The sequence below is a fragment of the Dermacentor silvarum genome, chromosome 5 (genome assembly GCF_013339745.2).
Source record: "Dermacentor silvarum isolate Dsil-2018 chromosome 5, BIME_Dsil_1.4, whole genome shotgun sequence".
Taxonomy (NCBI): domain Eukaryota; kingdom Metazoa; phylum Arthropoda; class Arachnida; order Ixodida; family Ixodidae; genus Dermacentor; species Dermacentor silvarum.
The window spans coordinates 93158340-93174060 of NC_051158.1; the positions used below are offsets into that span (position 1 = coordinate 93158340).

The window sequence follows — 15721 nt, forward strand, 5'->3', positions numbered from 1 at the left end:
TTAATCCGGAGACCCCCGCACCACAGCCTGCTTCATAATCGTATCATGGTTATGGCACATATGAAAACCCCCGGAATTGTTTTTTTCTTCTATGTATTTACGTGTTCTCCTTGAAGTGCTTGCATTACATTTTCGACTGGTGCCTTCTTCTTCGTCTCCTTCTTCTTTCTTCTTCTTTGTTTTTTTTTGTGATTTACGTTTAGTGATGCTCTGAACCCTGTAAATCGCAGGAGAAATTCGGGAGAGCGCCGAGGCGCCTTAGATAACTTGCTACATTTGTTTGGACGGGTCTGTTTCGGTACCCAGGAGGTGGGCGTGTATTGACGTCATGATACACGGGGGGAATCTGTTTCTGTGCTCGCTGTGGCTGCCGGACGTGGGCGCAGCAAGAATAAGCACGCTCAGCACTCTTGCCTTTTTTTTTTTTTTGTGAGCCACGCCGTTATACGTAGACATCAGCAAATTTTGCCCTATGGCGCAACGTCAGGATAATGTCGATGACGCCAGTTTCGGCATTTTCGAGACAACTTTATTATCAAATTAAAAATATCTTCCGCGTTTCCCAACCTTCATATTTGACAAGTATGATCGTTCTTCGTTCGAGACGTGTTTCTAGTGCAGTACTTGAAGTGCACCGGTTTGAGAGACCGCTTATGGTGTCCCTGTGCATCCTCCCACGTGCACTCAGTACTCACTCTTTCTATTCCCGCTTACCCCCAGTGTAGGGTAGCAAACCGGACGCTCGTCCGGTTGACCTCGTTGCCTTTCGTCTCCTTGCTTTCTCTTGTTTCTTTAAGTTCGAAAATGTGTTTTAGTGGCACGTTTACGAGCAATTACCTCTGAATCAGTGTAAGCTGGTATAAGGTATTCTTCCAAAACTCTATTTGTATTCCCCTGACGAAGAAGGGTTGCTTATTATACTGCATAAAATAAAGGTCAATCTTCTTGTTGCTTTCTTTTTTTCAAGAATTGCGCGCCGAAGCCTGGGCGCGAACACGTCGATGTGACGTCACAAATTTCGAATGGTTATCTCGCATTCCGGCCGTTTCGGCGAAAGAAAAGTTTACGAAACTTGCCGGGTCGAGTGCTTGGTTCCCCTAGAATTCCGTGTACTTCTTTACCGATATAGCAATTAACTTATACCGGAGTAGACGCTGCCAAAATTGATGGCGTCACGGTGTGCTGGTGCAGGTATACTACGCGGCAGCGTTGTCACCTGTTTTCGCGTTGTTTCGGTGTTACCAAGCCTCCTCAAGAGGTACTTTGCTACTTCAGAAGCGTAATTTGCTAGTACAGTCTAACGTACACGAATTCCTCCTCCGTAGTGTTTCTCTAAAACGGCTCCGCTTCATATGTCGGTAGAATAAGCTTGCGGATTCTGCCGCAAGCTTATTGCCACAGACTCGTAGGTTCTCACTCACGGTTCTGCTCACGTCCCACTCGCATTCACCAAGGATCACACGAGTTCGCAAGCAAGTGAAAGCTATTCATTTTTTAATGACGTTCGAGTGGCTCGACGAATACTTTAACTAGTTTACTATAGCCCTGGAATGATACAGCCAGCAAACATGTCCGCGGGCCTGCATTCCAGTTCCACGTTCAGAAACTGAAGCCTAATACTTCTTCCATCGTCCCAAGGAAACTTTAGGCCTAAGCCGTCCGTGCATTAACGGCTCAAGAACATTGTTTGCCTTTTACTCGGAAAACATTCTTCCGAACGTGGCAGTTGAAACGTGCGGGGAATAACACCGTAGGAATGACCGTTTAGAATAGGTCGTTAACGCAGCCGTAAATGTTCTCAGGGTTACTGATTCGGAGTCAATGTCACGAAACTGTGCAGAGGCTGTGCACGAAGCTGTGCATTTACTATACAGAATGATCATTTTTAAGTTTTATGGAATTAAAAAAAAATGCCTGTAGCAGGTAACATAATTATAGTGCTTGAGCTGGATTATTCAGAGGCGGACATCACTTGCACGAGAAATCGAAACACATATTACACTAATTAACAAACGCCCGCTAATTCTCTTTTGAATTAATTATTTGCGGCACATATTGCAATTTGCGAATTGTAGCTGGTGAGTTTGCGAGGCGTATCCACTTGCAATGAACTTCCGGAATGGCGCCAGTGCACCATCAAACTTGCCCGTAAAAATGCACTATTCTGCTTACTTCTTTAGCAAAACTCTTTATGTATTGAAGCACAAAACTAACCGGTCCGTATGCCCATGTATTTCGTGCCACACGTTGGGAAATATCTCGAAACTGGTACGTGTCATCGTGCAAATTCATTTCAAGTGGATACGTCTTTCAAGCTCACCGCCTACAATTCTTAAATTGCACTATGTGCCGTAAACTAATTAAGAAGTTAGTGATATTGTTAATTAGTTGAACGTGAGTTTCGATTTATCGTGCTAGCAATGTCCGCCTCTTCGAATAATCCAGCTCAAGGACAATAATTACGCTGTCTGCCACAGGCGTGATACTTAAAAAAATTCATAAAACTGAAAAATCATCACACTGTATAGTAACGGAAAATGTAAGTTGAGCTGTTTTAGTAAATTACCCTTGTACAATGCCAGTAAGAGTCACTCTTACCGTTAGAGGAAGCTTGGTTCGCCGGGAAAAACGAAAAAAAAAAAAAAAAAAAGACGGGTGGCGACGCCGCATTTAAGTTCCCGCACTGGCCAACTGTGACGTCATGGATTTTGGCAGTCTGCTCGGCCCTATCGCTTATCTTTTTTCTTGGGAACGATAGACTACACTGTATTTACATTATATCTCCTTTAAAATTCTTGTCGTCCAAATCGCTCGATGAATCTTCTTTCGAGTTCTTTTAAACCTTAATTGTCCATACCTCTAATCTGGCAGCTCAATTTCTATTCTTTTGTTCCCATCTTCACTTTTCTCTATCTCTTCGCTTAGTTCTTGTACTTATTATCTGCGCGTTTTGTTACAACCACCCGATCGAGTCTTGGCACAATCCCCCCTTGTGAGTGCGTGCCATGTTTAAGGATAATCATTTCCTGCGCTGTATAGTAACCGTTTATGGTAACCACGTACCCTGTTCATGGCCAGTCGCCATTCTGAGTATATGTGCCTTGTACGTGTTCAGGTCAACAACAACCTCCCCCCACCCCCTTCTCCCCTCCTAACGAATACAAATAAGGTTTTCAAAGAATACTACATCAGTCTAATCTGATTTAATACTCCTCTCTATAGTGCCGTGTGCACACCGCAGCCAGCAGCATCGGTACAGCGCGCTCTCCTTCCGTATACCCATGTTTACCTGGCGGACACGTCGTCCACCCCTCACCGGCCCGAGCGCATGTGGAGCAAGCCTTTTCACTTTGACCCTGGTCGGTCCGGCTCTTTGTCCCGCATATGGTCGTGTATGTGTGGCCAGAAGCAGGAAGCGTGAGCAGAATGTCCTTTTTCCAATCTGCGCAGTTCGCTTGGCTTCGCTCGGGAGCTGCGGGAAATCTGCCCGCTCTCGTGCGCTATACTCGTTATTATTGTGTTGGCGCGCCGCCTGCTTATCGCGACTCATTTTTTTCCCCCTTCACCCATCGGTCGCGTTGTGCACGCTGGTAGCGTCGTGCCATAAGACCCCGACGTGGCGCACTCCTATAGCCGCGCAGCTGCGTGTTCAAGTCTCTTTGAATGACGATCGCGCATATTGCAGTGTTTATAATGAATATTCGTGCGTGCCGGTGCGGGGAAGTTCCACCAATCATTTTTCTTTTGAAATTTACTGGTACTAACTTACATTTATCTGTAGTGATGCGCTTTATTCTGCTCTGCGCGCAAGTGTTTTATTTATACTTTTCTGTCTTGGGGGGGTGGCGGTAATGACAGTATACAGAAGTTCTCGTGATGTGCGATCTGATTGGACGTTGGCGTGTTACCGATATTTTGCGCTCCGACTATGCACAGAATATGGTAGGCTGATTGGTCTCTTGGGAGTTTGAATTTACCGACATTCCTCTTTCTGCTTATTTTTTTTTAAATTCACGTTTCTTAGTCGGTGAGCTCTGTTTTTGATGTTTGGGACAGCCGGCCCTTCGGTGACCCATTTTTTTCCCCCCAGGATCTCATGATTTAGTAAACAAGTTTGTAGGTTCGATTTCTATAGCCACGGTGGCCATATTCTCCTAGGGCCAGTGTGCAAGAAAGCTCGTCGACGTGCACGTCAGAGCAGAACAGCCTCGTTTCTCGTCAACCAGTTGTTGCGTGTTGAAACGCCAGTAGTTATCAATAGACTTTCCCGGTAAAAAAAAAGCAATAAGATAATTGATTGATCGATCGATCGATCGATGAAACCAGTATCTATGAGTCACCTCGCTCGCGTTCCTCGTTCTTTAACACTCTGCCTTTCCTGTGTGACGCAGCGGGAGCAGCGGCAGTCCCAGCTACAGCGACGCCGAGGAGACCTTCGAGTGCGACGTCGAAGAGGAGGACTACGGCGTCATGGACGTCGGCAAGACGCCGCTCAGGTAATTAACGCGCTTCGGGCAGCTACTTAATCAGACCTCGCGCTTTCGCAAGGTACATGGCTACATTCAATGCAGAACTCCTGCATATGGTTTCGAGGTTTGCTTTGGGTGCGGTGTCGCTTCATCGTACAGGGCCTCGATCGGCATCCATGCAGCGCGGAAGGCTTACCCGCTACGCAGAAAGAATGCTGTTTATACAGCTTACGTGTATATTAAAAGTTTAACGCTTAACAAAGGGATGTGTGTTCAGAAAGATGCTGGCAGTATACCCGTCTCTAAACGACTGTCGACGCAATGCGGTTAGCATTCAAGCAATGCAGCAACGCGCCGTATTGCTACCGCCGAATCGCGTCATGTACAGCCAAGCTCCTTTCTCGCGCTTCCGTCTAGACACGCTACGCCTCCTTGTGGCGCGCTCGTGAAGCCCCCATTAGCCTCCGAGATCGCGGAGGTGGCGCGCCGGTGTGTGCTGTAACGCTGAGAATTAATGCCTCGCTGCCAGCTGGCATTCTCGGCTCAGCGCTAAGGCGATCCGGCTGCTGTGCTTGAGGAACCCGTGCGAAGCCGGTTCGAATCCGCCCAGCACCGGAAAAAAGTTTAAAGTATTTTTTTTTTCTAATTGAAGAGTGGCGTATAATGAGGCCAGATAGCTACATAATGTGGGTGAAGTAGGCTGAGAATGCTAATCGCTTTAAAACGCTGAGCTTTCGGCAGTAAGTGGTTATGCAGCGATACGTGAAGTAAACGGGGACGTGGCGCGGTTCTCCAATTCTTCCGTAGTTTCGATCAGCTCGGTCATCTACCTGTTGTATATCGATGCGCTCGGTACCAGCCCGGGGGTACAATTATCCGCGCGAGCTGATCCGATTCCCCGCATCTGTGCGTATACAGTTTAACTCCTACAGGTGCATAGGGCGGAAGTGTGTGTGTGTGTGTGTGTGTGTGTGTGTGTGTGTGTTTGCGTATATCTCGAGTAGGTGGTTCATTGTTCGCAAACCTTCCTCGCTTCTTCTCTCTCGGTCTCTAATGCAGCTCGGACAGCTTCCGTAGCACGAGCAGCAGCGGCGGAAGCACAGGGGGAGGGGGAACCGGAAGTGGACGCCGGCACCTCCCCCAGCGGAACTCCTGGCTAAGGACCAGCCTGCGCCGATCGGGGTCAGTACGCTTACTCGCACCGTCGCGTGCGCCTGCATGTATACTGATGTGTGTACGCTCCGCTGATGATTGTCCGTGCGCGACCGGTAGCCATTGCGCGCGACCCCTGGGCATTGACTGTATGGACGATTTCGAGCGAGCGTCGGATTGCCGCCGTCATTGTCGGTCGAAGGGCGTCCTGACACGCGGTGCTATCGAAGACTGTCAAATCGAGGAGGGCGTGGCTGCTCTGTGAGCCGATCGGAGCCGACAAGATGTCCAAATTGCGCAATAGGTAGTGTCTAAAAAAATGGTGGTCGTGACGTGTTTCTGGCGCCTGCAGTAGCTTCCGGCGCTTTTGCAGCACACAAAAGCATGAGCTCCGAGAGCTTGCACCGTAGGCTTGATTTGCACAGTGCCTACGTCCTAAGCGTTTACACTCTTTGTGGTTTATCTTGTCTCCAAACAATAATCTTAATCTATCATGTGTGCTTTTCTTCAACGCTGTGCGCCCATTACTTTCATGGTCACGAACGCCATGCGCGTTATCAGCGTGACATGGCACTCTTGACAGGAAAGTAGCGAGCGCCGTGTTTTCATGAAAGTAAACGCGTGCAGGAGAGATTAATATTATTGTTTGGGGACGATTGATACGCCCCAAAGGGTGTAAACTTTTATTAGAGCGTATTCGAGTTTCTAGAGTAGCTCCTGGTGGCAGGGAAGTATTTCATTGTTTCGGATTTACGAAAGAGCTGCTTCTCATGACGTCAGACACACTCCTGAAAATAAACAAAAAAAGGCTAGTAGTGGTACTTTTAGAACGCTTGATAACTATAAGCGTTCTTTCGTAACACGAATATTGTAGCATGCGAGCTACGTTCTTGACTGACTAACTGACTGACGGCCGCAGATAAGTTGAGAACACGCTAAGGACAATAGGGCATGGACACTTTTATAAGGACAAGTTCGCAATTAAGTTGCATTGCTGCTGCCGAATTCGCGGATGGCAAGCACATTGTGGCCAGTAGAAATCACCGGTTAAAAAGCACACATCGGCGTACCAATCGTAAGAATTAATTCCTGAAGAGAAGTACACAATTCTCACTGGACGCTGTTTGAAGAGCAAGATCAGTTAACGCCGAAGTGCAAAGAAGGACCGAGCTATAGCTTATTCGGGCCTGGTAACTGGCGCTGGAGAAGGGTGACGTGGAAGGAGGACGCGCGTATATGTCCTCCTGCGCCACGTTGCAACATCTCTGAAACAGCGTCTCCAGTCCAGTGTCTTGTAAGCTCGTGCAGCGGCTCGGTTCGGTTCATTTTGGTACAACTAGCAGGCACTTGCCGTAGTCCATGTCTACAACCAGCGCCTCCATCTACGTACCGCGCTGTGTTACCTGGACTTCAGATAATTCTCAGTTAACGAAGGCCCATGCATCGTGACCTCGTTCGTCACAATCTAGGAAAGCGATCGATACGTGCATTGCTACAGTTCCGCGAAGTCGGCAGACCTACAAGTGACCGACCGCAATCTCCTAATTTCATGTCAGGATGGACGCGCTTTCAGTGTTTTTTATTCCCATCCCTTAAACTCCTTTCCTCTGCGTAGGGTAGCAAACCGGACGTGCGTCTGGCTGGCCTCCCTTCCTTTTCTTCCCGTTTTCGCTCTCGCCAGCATTGCAGCCGCTGTAGAGCTTTCTGTGGTAAAGCTTCTAGGCTTGTCGCGTTTCCCTTTTGTCACTAAAATCAACGAGGAAGCAAGTTGGCTTCTTCATAAAGATTTCGTCTATTTTCAGTACGTGATCAAATCTGTGTGTGCCTTCATTGGCGCCCCTTACGGCGTGTCGGCAGACTGACGAGTTGAACCGGTTTACCTTCCCAGTTGGCGCGCAAGGCTTGGAGACGTCACTGTAGCCCGCGCACGGGGCACCGAAATTGGCGCTCGAAGCAGGCCCCAGATCAAATTTGATTAGAAATACTCTAGGGCCTTCAATTTGAGGTAAGGCCTCGTTCGCAATTAGTTCGCAATGAGCTTCCGTTCCCTCTATCAGAGAAATGGATAATTATATACGAGCTGATCACTCACTCGTGGTCGTACCGCGTTCTTTTGTTTCACGAAGTGCGCGAGCAGTTTCACTCTCTGGCCAATAACTTGCAGCCGACAATGATATCGAGATCGAAAGCCGAGTATAACCTAGTATATAATGGCACATTGGAGACCATTACGCAGAGCACGGTTTCGTGCCAGTGCGCCGTCGCGTTCAACCGGTGCCAGGGATCGACCTTGGCTCTGCTCCCACGTCTCTCCTTTATATAAGGCGGCAGTGCCACTTAGCAGTTTGTCCATTAGTGGGCTGCGCGTGTAGTATAGTCCAAAGCAGGGACTGAGCAGCGGGCACTGCGCCCCCCTCCTTCTGATTGTCTCATTGTTTTTCAGCGCCCTGCCGCGCGCACTGATTTCTTGCTCGTTGTTCTGTTGAAAGCCGGCGGGGTGTAGCGTGAACGCCCAGCGATGGCACGGTGGTGGCCGTGGACTCGCTTCGCGGTGTCCCAAGGGCATGCGCGCCGAAGGAAGCTCGCGGGTGCGAGCGCGTTGTGTCGGTCGGCGTCGAAAGGCGTTCTGCGCCATTCCGAATATAGCGGCAAGTCCGGGCTATTCTATTCCAGTACGGCACTGGGGGATGGCGTCATTTGTTACGAGCGAGAAAGCGCGGACGCGCGCAATGGAGCCGCGGCCATGCAGTGGTCATGCAGTGGCACTGTCGCGGATTTTTCGATCTGGGGACGTATTTTGCGACGAGCACTTCGACGATGCCTGAAGTAGTGCTCAACCAGCCAATCAGCGCACGCCTGACTGCGATGCTATCGCCGAAAGTGATCGTTGCAGAATACGTCCCCAACTGTAGCACGGAAAGTAGTGTGAAAAAAAAAAAGAGGGGGGGGGGGGGGATGATTTTTGAAGGTGCATAAGCTTTTGCCATTTTCGTGCTCTGCGCGCTCTATCAACTTCCCGTGGTGTATCGAAGAAACTAGTTTTAGCAAGTGTCGCTCGGCTTTGCTCACACGTTTCTCGTATGCTGTCTATGAGTTTTCTTTGCAATGTGATGGTTGCCTTAGGCCTTTCTAATTTTTATTATTGTAACCTTACTGTAATTCGCTTCCGCGCTACTAATTCCGCAGAGCCCTTTCAGTATGAAGTGTACGCCAGGCGTGTGGCCAGGATAACCTGTACTATCAGTTAAGGGCTCTTCACAAGGTTTCGGCATTGCTAACGTCCTACCCTGGGGCTTAGATCATGCAGCGATGACTGTGTCTGCGAGATATCACATGCCGCCTACGCTCCGAAAACAGCTGCAAATTTCATCGAAAGCCCGCGCGCTTCTACTCGGAGTAGCTGGTCTTCTCGTCAGCAGAAGGACGTTACAGATCTTGTCTACGACGTCACAGGTTCTTTCTGCGGGGCGCAGATAGCCGTCGGCGAAGCGACGATTTCCGTGAAACGCAGTGTGCGTAACCGCCACCAGAAACTAGGTATCGTGACGTAAACGTGACGTCAGAACTCGGCTCCGATATGGGAGAAAGCAGGGGAGAAACGTCACTTATGAACACTGATCGAGTCAACAGGAAAGTGCCTGTGCTGGGGAGGAGGATAACGCGCTTCGTCGCCTGGCGGTATTTCATTTGCGTATATATATATATATATACACACACACTGGAATCTCCAGTGGAGCCCTTCAAAGTCATCAAAGTGCCAGCTGTGGGCATTTTCTGGTCTTTATTTCTCTCGTGTCTTCTAAGCTTGATTTTGTGGCATCTGAATTTGCCTGCATGCGCTTGTGTTGCGTTTTTTTTTTATTCACTTGCACTCAAAGGCTCTTACTTTTAGTGCTTATTTCGGAAACGTATTCTGTTGTGCTGCATTTTCTTTCTTTTTTTTTGGTTCACTTGCGCTGGAAACTTGTTTTACATTTTGCAATTTACTGTTGCGTTGCGTTTTGATGTTCACTTGCGTTATAACCCTGTTCCATACTAGTTTGCTTGTGTTTTCATTGTAAAAAGTAAACCCCCCTTACTCAATGCGTTTTGGGCCTGTAAGGTATTTTTAGATAGATAGATAGATAGATAGATAGATAGATAGATAGATAGATAGATAGATGGTTAATCGGATACTTTCATGAAGGGACTTAGATACGTTATGATCAGTTTAGACTACTAGATTATACTCTGAGAACTTTAAATACGTTTCCTTAGGCCAAATTTTCTCTCAAGTTCCTCGCCCTAACCACTGCGACGTCACGTCAGTTTTACGTCATCGAGTTACTGTTTTCACCTATCTAGAACTTTTCTAAGCGTAAAAGACATATAATTTGACAGGTTTGAGTACTTATTTACTTTTTGATTATTTCTAGTAGTACTATATTTTAAACGGTTAATTACCCTGGAGCAGAAGCTACCAGATTTCATGACGTCACAGGGAGCTGGTATGGAAATACATTCGTTCTTCCTGGCTTACTAAGCCTCTATATACTGATGGTGAAAACATCGTATTCGAGATTGATGAAGTGCAATGTGCCAGTGTTGGTCAGATTGCCCTTTAACGTCCCTTTGAGAACAATGTCGTATACGTGGCTGCAGTTTTCCGCCCTTGTCGCTGTGAGTGTTTCTTTTTTTTTTCGTGTGCTTTTGGCCCGCTGCTATTCAATTCGTTGCCTGCCGTGTGCCTGTGTGTTTGTCTGCGCTACCTGGGTTTGTGAACTGTGCCGTGTCCTGGCCACGGCGGCCTTCTCGTTACAGGTCCGGTCGCAAGTCCAGCCCCGTCCAGAGGTACGCTTCACTGCCCCATGCTTTTATGCTTCGGCTGCTTCTTCACCCGGTGTTATATTATTGCTAACGTCCCCGCTTACGCCGCATTTTCTATGGGTACCAGGAGCTAGCCGCGGAAATAGATTTAGTCTGTCCGACTACGTATCTATTACCGTCTACAGGTTCACAGAATACCGAAGAGAGGGAGGTTGCATGCAGCGCTGATTGCGACATCTGCTGACACTCTGTTCAACTAAAGCACACATCAGCGATTATAATCTATAACGGTTGGTGAAAGAAGGCATCGACTAAATGAATAGATAGTGGCTTATTTTATTTCTTGCCGGAAACTGTTCCTGAGGGGCTCTAGTTGAACGCGGCTTCACGAGATGGCGCTGCTGCCGTCTGCAGCTCCGGTATTACGGTGTTCCGTAAACGGGTACGGTATGCAGACGGGGCGAAATGAATAAATACAGAGTGCATTGGCCATTATCGTCCGTTTCGGCCGTCTGCCACTGCTATGTATTCAGTCCTGGGAAAATAATCATTTTGCTCGAGTTTCCCGTCTTTAATAACTCCATGCAGTCCTTGGGAACGGCGAAGCAGCGCGAAAGACATGGACCGCGGCGTCCGAGATAGTACCGAGCCGCGCGATCTCTGAGGCCACGCATGGGCGCATACAGCACCAGCGCGTGTCCTACGTCTTCCTTTCGTCTATCGCTTTTACTCCGTCTTACCGTTCCTAATGGTGAACCAAGTAGCGCAAGCTTCCATCCTTTCCCATTCAGTCGCTGCCGAAACACCTCGCAGTGCGTACGTCTGCCTAATGCTAAATCTGTCCGTACTTGTCAACGCCTTTGCGCTGGCTTTACGCAACAAAAATTTGAAACAAGAACAAAACATAGAAGTTTCTCCACCTATGTACGTTTACGCACAGTGCCTTCCTGAGGAGCGTAGTCTGAAGACAGCCTTATTAGGACCAGATAGTTTTGCCTGTTGCTTCGCGGTAGCTCGGCGTAGTGTGAGTTGTTTGTTGCAACGGTGTGATTATGTGGGCGGGCACAGGCCGAGCGGTCTCCTGGTGTCCGAGTGTCCACGGCGGGGCAGCTTCGAGGCCGAGGACCTCCTACCGCTGGGCGTGTCGTCCGCCAACCACCACCACCAGCACGAGGAAGAGGAGAGGCGGCAGCAGTGCGTCGACGAGCTTGGCGACCAGGTCCACCAGCTCCAGAGCCAGGTGGCGGCGCTCAGCGAGTCCCTGGCCTCCAACGGGGACCTCTACCGGCGTGTCAAGCAGGAGAACGCCACGCTCGTGCACAGGTACGCCCGCGGCTACCCGATCAGACTGATTCTCGATCGTGGAACATGGCGAGAACATGCGTCACACTTCTTGTGCCGTCTGCATTTGAGGGTGTGGCGGGTGAGCCCGCAAAATGAAAACGAGACCACCTTTTCAAAGCAATGCCTTACTGAGCAACGAAATCGTTTCAAATCGTAGATTTTATTACTTGTGTTTTTCAGAATTGCATAACTGTAAATTGCATTCGCTGCTCTGAGCTCTGCAAAGTGATCGTGCGAGGCAACCTTCTTACAATCGTCTTCTACAACGAGAGAGAACATTCGCGTGACTACAGCACACGTGTGCGGCAACCAAGAAATTAGCTTTTACGTCAGTTATATGTAGCCATCTAAAGTTATCTCAGCTATATAATCACGGTGATCTGATGAAGTGTGAAGTAATGTGGGCGTTCTGCTCCGGTGGCGGAATGCTTACAAATATAAACGGCCGATGAAACTGCTATCCTTACTTCGTATAGCTGACTTAGCATTTCGGCTGGAACTGCGATTCTTTTATAACTGTTTGACCTGCAGTCGCGATCGTGTTTATTAAGTCGTACGCTGGAAACAGTGATAGGTGAACGCGATACTGATTCTAAGGTGGCATTGGTGGGAAGCAGACAAATGGGACCCTAGCTGTAAGAAATTAATGTTTTGTTTGTCATGCCGATGTTTATGCGATGACACTTTGCGAGATCGCGCGCGTACAAAATGCGCTCATGTACGCCGTCATGCATTGAGGGACGTCACGGTAGGGTGGCTAGAATTCTAGCCACCCTAGCCACGGCTTGCCACGTTTCGTGTAGTTCAAGTCGTTGCCGAGAAGGTGCGGCGCCGCTTGTTAGCGTGAACTTATTTTTAGATCGTAATACGCATAGAACAAAGCGCAAACGTCGATATTGTATAAAGGCTGTGGTTCAAAACAATACATATAGTGCATTTAATAGCAGCCAACTTACGCACAGTAATCTGGGATGTCGTGGTTGGCATCCAGCTCTAGTACCAAGGTTTTGCCGCAAGGTGGCGTGACATACCGTCTTTCGCGACTTATTTTCCAAATTTAAAATTATTACTCCTATTTAAATCGCGAACAGCATGCTCGATTCTATCGCTCTAAGCAATGGTCTTTTCATTTCCATCAAAATCTCGTGACGTGAACCGTAGCATGCGCCACTCACAATTCGACTGAGTCAGGAACGCGCAGTAAATAAGCGGGGTGCTAGATAAGACTACTCATGTGCTAAAAGCGGCGACTCTTACCCAGCACCTTAATATTCCGACGAGTCATTTACGAAGCCTGTTGTTACATATGCAGAATGCTGGGTTTCCCGAAAAGCATGAAAGTGACGTCCAAGCGGAAATGACGCGTGTTTTATGAGGCCGTCGCTGTCCTTTCAGAACAAGAAGTGTTGTGACATACTTGCGAGGAACGGTATTGTTTGAGGCACGACCGGAGGACATTCATTCTCTCGGGGCCAAATTGCTTATTACTTCGTGCGCCACCGCGCGCGCCGTCTTCTCGGAATTGTTATCCTCTTCCGCGGCACTTCTGTTGTTCGTTCCGCGTCGTCTGCTAGGCGCGTCGTCTGCTTTCAAGCGGCGCGCGCGGCCGCGCGCATGCGTACAGGCGGGTTCGTGATGTCACGGGCGGCAACGGGTCGGCCAGCCAACGCGAATAGCGAGCGGGTAAAACAAAAAAGATACCGAAACAAACCGCTCGCGGCGAGAAAGCGTGCGAGGAAACCACTACCACCTCTTCTTACCTGTTCGCCGTCCGTCCGTTCGTTTTTTGCCTGCGAACCCGTTCGCCCTCGCACCGACGCAAGCGGGCGGATCGAAACCCGTTGGAGCTCGCAGAGCCGTCGAGAGGGCAGTTGTGAAAAAATTAGTACGAAAAGAAGAAACGAACCGATAAAAACGAAAACCGGGCATACACAGCGAGCGGCGCGACTCGGCTGCTGCGGCCTACGGAGCGAGGGAGGGCAGGTCGGCGCAGTTCTTTTGTCGACGCCGACCTCGCCGGCCGCCGGGCTCGTCGTGTGGGAGCTGGCGCGAGCGTTTCCCGGGGCAACGTTCTTGTTTTCGTTTTTTACATCGAGCAGCTGGCTAGGCCTCTCGCGTGGCAAGCAGGGCGACCGCAACGCAGTGGGATTGAGCCGCCCGGCTTGTGCGGTGGTCGTCTGCTTGTGCCTGCCTGCCACGCAGACGATCCGACGGGAAGTGGTTTCGATTCCGGCTGTGTTCGTGCTCGTGCATGTCAACGACGACGACGACGTGAAAGCGCGCCGAGGTGCGTGTGTGCAGCGCTCGTTGTGTCAAGGACGCCTTGTCACTTGGGTGCTACGAAGCCTGACCGAGCGCCCAAACGTCGTGTTTTTCGGGAGTCTGTCTGCGCCCGACTTCGAGCGGTTGTCTACGCGAGGTGTGGCGGCGGCGACGGCGGCTTAGGCCTGAACTCTCGGCGCGTTTGTAACGTCTGCTGGGCGTGGTGGCTGCGTCGAGGTACGCTTCCTGGAGGTTCACCGTTTTCGTAGAGGATAAGTGGGTCATATCGGCGCCCGAGGACGGCCGTTCTGCTTGAGCTGCGATAACGACTACCGTCTTCACGGTGGCGTAACGAACGTACACATCAGCCGCGTCGTCTGCTTGAAGCTGTGGATTGATGATGATGATGATACCGGTGTCGCTCGGCATGTAGTAGCGGTGCTTTCCAGCGAGATTTAGATTACATTGGACAATAATTTTCTTTTCGCAGTTGATGCCGGTTATGAGCTAGAAATGAGTTTCCATTGTAAGTTGTCATTTCTGTTTCAGTGGGTACTGCGAGTTTAGTGCTGCAAAATTAGTTTTCTATTTTTTTAAATTCTTAGATCTGATTTTCCATGCTTCAATTATACCTAGCAAATGTCAGCTCTCCTAACCTTACTGTTTGTTGTGCTATTTAAGTGGCATTGCTACATGAATGCGGTGCATGCGTGACGCAGGCGTGTTGTCAAATGCTGTATGTATTCAGTTCCAGAGTAGTTTTCTTACAGGTGCCGGCAATTGATCTCAATACAATGGCCGAAAAAAATTTTTGCGCTTTGAAAATTCGGAACTTGTTGCATTCAGGATTAGTGTTTTCTTTGATAAGTCATTCATAAAAATTGTATGCTCATGATTTCTCGCCCAGAACACTTTGTGAAGTGCAGAATTTTCTAAAGCATTTTGTCATTTGGTTGTCTGGAGTCAACAATGCATATTTCTTGTCAATGAAAAGTTGCTTTCCAAATTCGGAACATGAAGCCTGAGGATGCAGACATTCCTATTCTCAGATTGAGTCCTAGTCACATGGTCTTGGTATGGCCTTATTATTTTTTGACAATTTTTGTACTGACCTTATTGAATATTCGTTAATGGGGGTGTGTGTACATTCACTCATGGCAGTCCTCAACAAGTCGCCCTCCTTGGCAGCCCTCCGCAAGTTACACAAAAAGATAGTACTGGCTACCTTTCGGTTTGGCATTGTCTTTGCTAATGCATTCAGAGTGAAATAAGATGTGGCTCAATTCCTTGGCTAATGTTCTGGCACTCGCCTGGACCCATCTTGCACACCAGAAGTGCTCATAAAAGCTCTGCATAGGTAAAATGATGCCGCACGATCCTAATGAATTTACTTACTTTTACGTAGGCTTTTTTTTTTTTTCGACCGACTTTTAAAGTTTCTGATTAATTTGAGGGCAGCTAAATTTTAGCACACTAAAAATGACTTATAGTGACATGTACAGCCTCTGTCACACTTAACATGAACACGTCTTGAACAACTTTTTCATCATTTCTCCTATGCACGATGATGCTGGAGATTTCTGGTTTACGTGCCTTGAAACGCCAAGCTTAAAGAGACAATAAAGAAAAACACTAATTCAGTTTAGACTGATAAAGTACGTCTTCAAAAATCTATTTTCATCATTTCG

The 15721-nt window shown here is 48.6% G+C and overlaps 1 protein-coding gene across 6 annotated transcripts in view; it reads left to right on the forward strand.

Annotated features, from left to right (window-relative positions):
• LOC119453610 (rab11 family-interacting protein 4A) overlaps positions 1-15721 on the forward strand; it is a 256371-nt gene that overhangs the window by 216728 nt on the left and 23922 nt on the right. For 5 of the 6 annotated variants that reach the window (XM_049668292.1, XM_037715666.2, XM_037715669.2 and 2 more), the window contains 4 exons: positions 4392-4496; positions 5529-5651; positions 10422-10451; positions 11496-11750. In XM_049668292.1, the coding sequence (XP_049524249.1) occupies positions 4392-4496; positions 5529-5651; positions 10422-10451; positions 11496-11750 (513 nt within the window). The remainder of the gene's footprint in view (positions 1-4391; positions 4497-5528; positions 5652-10421; positions 10452-11495; positions 11751-15721) is intronic. The other variant, XM_037715668.2, reaches the window with a different exon arrangement.